Consider the following 7,500-nt stretch of genomic DNA (forward strand, 5'->3'; position numbering starts at 1 on the left):
ATGGTATTATAACTGGTATGAGATTCAGTATGGATGGATATTAATGGTAGTATGATGGATATGAGTATAGTTATTGTTATTCTGATTTGATATTCCGATTACTTGTATTGTTGTGAGGGAGAGTGAGAGTGAAAGAGAGAGTATGTGTGTGTGTGTGTGTGTGTGTTTGTGTGTGTGTGTGTGAGAGAGAGAGAGAGAAAGAGAGAGAGAGAGAGAGAGAGAGAGAGAGAGAGAGAGAGAAACAGAGAGAAAGGGACTCAGAGAGAGAGAGAGAGAGAGAGAGAAAGGGACTCACACACAGAGAGAGAGAGAGAGAGGGGGGGACTCACAGAGAGAGAGAGTGAGAGAAAGAGAGAGAGAGAGAAAGGGACTCAGAGAATGAGAGAGAGAGAGAGAGAGAAAGAAAAAAAGAGAGACAGACAGACAGACAGACAGACAGACAGATTCAGACAAAGAGAAAGAGACAAAGGATGAGAGAAGCCTAGACACATAAACACATTAAAAACAACAACAACGAACGAACAAACATAGCCACAACCCCCCTAAGTCCTGAATCTCCTCCGTCAGGCGTTCTCCCATGCGTCTTCAGCAGGATGGCTGGACGACGCCCTTTGGTCATGTTCCTGTGGCTGTGTTGGGCCTCCAGTCCTTTGCGCTGCCAGAAGCCCACAGAAGAGGATATAGACGCCTGTTGGGCTGCCGTTCAGAAGGAACCTCCGCAACCAACGTTATCTGCAGAGGACTTCGTGAACATGGCGGAGTTTCTGTCCGACTTCCTGCCGTTGATCGAAATTAATGAGATTTATTTGTGTCTGGATACCATAGGATGTGAGTAGCTTTTTAGCTTTTTTTTTTTTTTTTTTTTTAGGGGGGGGGGCAGTAGGGTGAGAGAGGGTGATAGGGTACAAGGAGTTTGCTTTCTCGTTCGACGGAATCAACTTTTAGATGTCATTTCGTGTGTCTTTCTATGCACGAAATGACTTATTCTTACCGTCAGAGAATAAGCCATGGAGAGCGGGGGGGGGGGGGATATCCCATTTCAATAGGGAATCAATAGTTCTACGATATCCCTTACCATTATCGAAATAATTCTCATTTATCTCCACCATCTATTCTATTTTGTCAGTTAGAATCAATACAATGTTATGGGAATCTTCTTCAGCTGTTCAACCTTTCACTACATCACCTCTAATCAAGAGAATTTGAAGCACTATATTCACCATGACGTAAAGCTTCCTGAAAGTTATCTTTACTGCAAATAACAATTGAACCACCTGTCACATCTCTTTCGACCAGCTGTCAAGGGGTCCATGAACCCAATTGGTTTGAATGTCTCCTGCTACAATGTGTATATGTGAATAGGTTTACAAACGATTTTACTCTTACGTTGGCCTGTTGAACTAGTTGTTGTGAGACTTAATAAATTACCTGTCTATCAATCTGGTTCCATATCAATTATCTAACTATCTATATATCTATCTATCTATCTATATCTATATATATCTATATCTATCTATCTATCTTTATCTATATATACCTATATATATCTATCTGTCTATCTATCTATCTATCTATCTCTCTCTCTCTCTCTCTCTCTCTCTCTCTCTCTCTCTCTATATATATATATATATATATATATATATATATATATATATATATACGTATGTATGTATGTATATAAAGCGTGTTAACATTAATGCATTTTATTTTCATCTTTTTAATTTTTCAGTCAGATCTCTTCTTCCATCGTCTAAAACAAATATGTTAATCATTCATAGGCTTACACCAGCTGCCGTGTATTAACCTATTTATCTGCTTCTTCATTATAGTAAAATTCGAATAACTTTTATCAATAACAAAACTGTTATTGACGTTCTAACAAAAAAAACAAAACAAAAAAAAAAAACGCACTCAACAAGTCAGTGTATTTGTCTGTCTCATGTCAATATAACCAAGTATATCAACAGGGCACTTGTCCTGCCTCTTTTGATTAGTTGCTGTGGATTTAGTGAACTTTCTTCTTCTTCTTCTTCAATTTTCATCTATTTCTAAAAGTAAGATTATCTCACGAACCAACCAGTGTGTGTATCCGTCTACCAACAAAACATATCAACACCCTCATAACATCTCACCCCCTTCCTCCTCCTCCCCCTCCTCCTCCTCTTCAACCCAGCAACCACACCCTCGCCAAACCGCCTAGCAGAATGGACGCTTGTCTCCACACTCTCCCAGCGGTTCATCTTCGTGCATGGCTGCGACCTCGACCGCATGACCGAGAGCCTGCAAGCTTTAGACGAGAACGCCACACCGGAAGAGACCATACCGCGTTCTCTGCATCGTCCGGCTGCTGTCCATCTCACCTCCAAGAAAGGTCTGGAAGCCACGCTCGCCGCTATAGGAGTAGCTCTACCCGAAGGACAGAGCGAGGCTTATCATATCCTTATCGGGGCTGACCTGCCGCAGTGTCCTGTGGAAGCTTCTCTCGCTGTGCAGTGGTTTCAGGCTTCGTATAATAAGGTTTGTGTGCTTTCTTTTTTTCTTTTTTCTCCCTTTTTTCTTTTTTCTTCCTTTTCTTTCTTTTCTTCTTCCTTTTCTTTCTTTTTTCTTCCATTTTTTTTCTTCCTTTCCTTTTTTTCTTTCTTTCTTTCTTTCCTTTCTTGTTTGGATATTTTTACGTATAAGTTTATTCATCTCTGTTTATTAAATGGTTTGATAAGGGCTTCATGGAAAATATTCTTATTTTACGCCTAAGATACAAAGAGAGAGAAGAGAGAGGGAGAGAGAAAAGAGAGAAGAGAGAGAGAGAAAGAAAAGAGAGAAAGAAGAGAGAGGAGAGAGAGAGAGAGAGAGAGAGAGAGAGAGAAGAGAAAGGGAGAGAGGGGGGGGGAGAGCGAGAGAGAAAGAAGAGAGATAAGAGAGAAGAGAGACAGACAGAAGAGATATAAAGAGAGAGAGGAGAGAGAGAGAGAGAGAGAAGAGAGAGAAAGAGAGAGAAGAGAGAAAGAGAGAGAGAAGAGAGAGAAAAGAGAGAAGAGAGAGAGAGGAAGAAGAGAGAGGGAGAGAAGAGAGAAAACAGAGAGAGACAAGAGAGAAAGAGAGAGAAAAGGGGGATAGAATAGAAGAGAGAGAGGGAGAGAGAGGAGAGAGAAAAGCGAAACACGTTAATGAAAAAAAGAGAAAAAAAAAGATCGACAACCAGGTAGATAGAGGGAAGACGAGATAAATAAACCACAGATACATAGAACGAAGGAAGAAATGAAAATAACACGAACTTCCCCCATCAGTGGATAAAAGCTTCTAGCGCTCAATACAACCCGAGGTTATTGAAAAAAAAAAAAGGTATTGAGGGGAATAACATTCACTCTTTCTTAATCCCGAGAACCCGTTGTCCACCTTCCTGTAACCTATGATTTATGCAGAGCTAAGTAAGCAAAAAATATCTGTTCTCTCTCTCTCTCTCTCTCTCTCGTTTTTTTTTTTTTCATATTTTGTCTTCATCTTCTTTTCATACCGTTTATCTCTTCTCTTCATCCTTCTTCTTCTTTTTTTTTATATTTTATTTCTTTTTCTGTCGCTCTTTTGACTTTCTCCTCCATCCCATTTTTTCATCTTTTTCTCTTCTTCCACTCCCTTTATTTACCTTCCCTCTATTCCCATTGCCTTCCTTCTCGTCCACCTCCTTCATTTGTCTTTTCTCCATCCACTTTCCTTACCTCCCTCCTCCACCACCTCCTTCATTCATCATCATTCCATCCACATTCCTTATATGTCCACCTACTCTTCCACCTTAATTTACCTTCATTCCATTCTCCTCCACTTCAGACCTCCAAAACCATCACAGTGGACGAAATCTTCCTCTTTGCAAGTGGAGGAGTGGACATAAGAGTGCCTGTGGTAAAGTGGAAGGCAAGTGGAGTGACAAGACCCTCGCTCTCTGTCGTACATCCACCTGCATTCGGACCATATAATTTTCAGGGACATGTTATCAACGTTATAGCTATGGAGGTGAGTCTTCTGTGTGCGTGTGTGTATTTGTGTGTGTGTGTGTGTGTATGTGCCTGTGTGTGTGTTTATGTATGTGTGTGTGTGTGTATGTGTGTGTGTTTGTGTGTGTGTGTGTGCGTGTGTGTGTGTATGCATGTTTGTGTGTGTTTGTTTATGTGTGTGTGCTGTTGAATTATTGTTGTTTTGATGAGTTGTTTATCGTTATCGCAATTCTTATCAATATTACTGTTCTATACTATTACAATTGTCATTTGTACTTTTACGAGTAATATCATTCTTATCCTTACTGTAGAGATCATAGCTATCATGCTCATAGTATTATCAATATCATTACCACGATTAACATTAATAGCTAATACCACTATCTGAAATGGTATTAGTTATAGCACCATCATGATTATTGCTGTCATTATCATTATCATTGCTGTTATCTCCATTGTTATCATTGCAATCCGTAGTGTTATCAGTACCACATTTGTAATTCCGATTCTATCGATATTTTTAATTTTTGTTATTACAGATTCTATCCTGACGATATAATATTAATATCGTTATCTTTATCGTCATGATTATTATTACTAGCGTCACAATTATTAATATCAATATCATCACAATTATAAGTATAATGATAATCATCATGATAATTTTTTTATTACTGTTGTCATATACATAAATACACATATACATATATATATAAACAAGTGAATATCACCTCATATGAATTTATTTAGATATAGTGTGGCCTTACACAATAAACAGTTTGTTCCATTGACTGAATAATCATTACATCTTAGACTACGTAATGGGATGTTAACATGATAACAAAAAATGTAACAAAACATGAAGACGCATACAAAAAAAAAAAAAAAAATTGGAATGCTTTGATTATAAATTAATACAGAATATTTACTACCTTATTCACACGAATTGCATACTAAATTGCAGGCTTTGAGTGAATATTACATTTTTGTTGTGATATGCAACATGCTGTGATATAATCTTTAAGCTACGACTATTGCAAATATAAATTTCAAAGTAATGTTACAAAGAATAGAAATAACAGTACAAACAGTACATTAACATTTTTAGTTGGTATCATTATTCTAAACATTCTAATATTACCTTAATAATAATAGTGGTAAGGATGTACGCTAATCACAGTTACGCCTACCTTTATAATTTTTATTGACTTGATGTTAATGATATTGACTAAATGTTATTACCATCAATCTTCACTGATGGTTATCATCAAAATATCATTGGATTAAAACAAACATTAATTAACCCATTGCAGACGGAGATAAATTTGCTTGACCAGCCTCCAGGATAGGTTTTATTTTAGAGAGAGACCACTTGAAGCAATATAATTTGAAGCATCCAAATCTCTTTCAGTCATTCATTGTAAAACTAGAGCGGTTTTTGTGTTTTATTTTTTTGTGTGTTTTATTGAGTTTAGAGACTTATATGTGCCGTATGACAGGCTCTATCAGTGCTGCAGTTGACTAAAATTGTAGTATGTTATCCATATTAGCTCATTATTTTCTTTATACTCAATGTGATAGAAGTATTGCTGTTTTATGGGAGGACAAAAGGCAACTTTATTTTTTCGTATTTTTTTGCTGTCATGAACGAATACGAAACATATAACCACCTACAATAAAGATAACAAGAAGAGGTAGGGAAGAGGAATGAAACCTGTGCTTGTGACTGTGAGTGCCACAGTGAAAGACATCCATATTGGCACAGGAGCACATTTTAGACACTGGGTATGGATTGAGTCACCTTCCTCTTCTCGTTCTGCCTGCACATCCTTCATCGGCGGTACTTTAGAGCAAGGGTTCATCAACTTAGTGTGTGCCATCGCTCTATAGAGACAGTGCATGCTAGAGACCGTGGATGGGTGCCATTCAAGGCTCTCTCACTTGCTGGTGCTAGAAAAAAGTGGTGCCATCTAGGTTTTGGACGTTAAGCTTGCACGATATTACGGTAATTATAGTAATTAGGACTGCAGTAGCCATCATCACTCATTCCTTTTTCATAGCAAAATAAAATAGCACAGTGATCCAAAATCCCCGAACGTCGTGTACGTCATGACGCCCGTCGTCAGGCCAAAGCTCCTACGTCATGTATGTCATGACACCCGTACGCAATGGGTTAAACACCCGCTTCACAAACAGCTACCAATGTTATGTAAAAATAACGATTGTCATTGGATATTACTATTACCATCATAACCACTGTCATCAACATTACCACTACCATTACCATGCTAACCCTTATCATTTCTACCACCAACACCATTACCATAACCATTATAACTACCATTTCGCCATAACTATCACCATTATCATTACCATCATAACAATCATTTCGCCATAAGCATCACCATTATCATTATCATTATAACTACCATTTCGCCATTACCATCACCATTATCATAACAATTATAACTACCATTTCGCCATAACCATCACCATTATAACTACCATTTCGCCATAACCATCACCATTGTCATTACCATCATAACTACCATTTCGCCATAACCATCACCATTATCATCACCATTATAACTACCATTTCGACATAACCATCACCATTATAACTACCATTTCGACATAACCATCACCATCATAACAACCATTTCGCCATAACCATCACCATTATAACTACCATTTCGCCATAACCATCCCCATTATCATTACCATTCTCGCTTTGCAGTACCAACCATTCCTAATGAAAGCAACACCTTGCAAGATATCAGCTGATTCCGTCGGCCTTGTGCCTCATGAGAAACCGTGCGCTTCGACCGGCCTTGGTGAGAATTTTCACAAAAGAACGTTTTTCTTTTTCATAGTAAGAATGGATGTGATAAACTATTCTAATTGAGAAATGGATTAAGATAGATAAATTAAAAAATTATATATAGAGAGAGATAGAGAGATAGATAGGTATGTATGTATTTAGGCATGTTTTTATATTTAATCTTAGCTTGCAATGGATTTATATGATAGAGATATTTCGTGAATTATTATTATTTTTTTTTAATATAGGGACCATGAATGATTATGATAATAAAAGTGTTTGTGTTAATAAAACATTTTCTCGTTAGTAAGTATAATCTATTTGATCTATTTATCCGAACAGAAGGAGAAATGATCGACCCGATGCAGAATAAGACTTATGCAAACTACACTGGTTACTTGATCGACATCATCCAAACACTCGCTAAAAGACTAAACTTCAAGTGAGATAAAGAGATTTCCAGTCATTGATAATCTAGTGATAAGTAAATAACAAAAATACTAGTGATATATTAAATAAAAATTAGTAATAAGGGATTAGAAAAAAACAGCCTAACTATACAGAAAGATAAAATAACCGACGTCGCCGAAGTCTGTGCCAACACATTCGATTCGGACGGTTTGTTTACATCGGGTGATGAATGTAAAACACTCGACCATCACAAAATATGTTAATAATAGAACATAACAAGAC

At 37.3% G+C, this 7,500-nt stretch overlaps 1 protein-coding gene across 1 annotated transcript in view; it reads left to right on the top strand.

Moving 5' to 3' along the window:
* LOC122260245 (putative glutamate receptor) overlaps window positions 1–7,500 on the top strand; it is a 30,815-nt gene that overhangs the window by 16,356 nt on the left and 6,959 nt on the right. The window contains exons 2-6 of the mRNA XM_043027430.2: window positions 568–828; window positions 2,174–2,517; window positions 3,823–4,005; window positions 6,724–6,820; window positions 7,150–7,249. Coding sequence (XP_042883364.2) covers window positions 594–828; window positions 2,174–2,517; window positions 3,823–4,005; window positions 6,724–6,820; window positions 7,150–7,249 — 959 coding nt within the window. The 5' untranslated portion in view covers window positions 568–593. The remainder of the gene's footprint in view (window positions 1–567; window positions 829–2,173; window positions 2,518–3,822; window positions 4,006–6,723; window positions 6,821–7,149; window positions 7,250–7,500) is intronic.

Source organism: Penaeus japonicus, unplaced genomic scaffold, assembly GCF_977035675.1.
Source record: "Penaeus japonicus unplaced genomic scaffold, GWHDUDI00000001_assembly GWHDUDI00000003, whole genome shotgun sequence".
NCBI classification, from domain to species: Eukaryota; Metazoa; Arthropoda; class Malacostraca; order Decapoda; family Penaeidae; genus Penaeus; species Penaeus japonicus.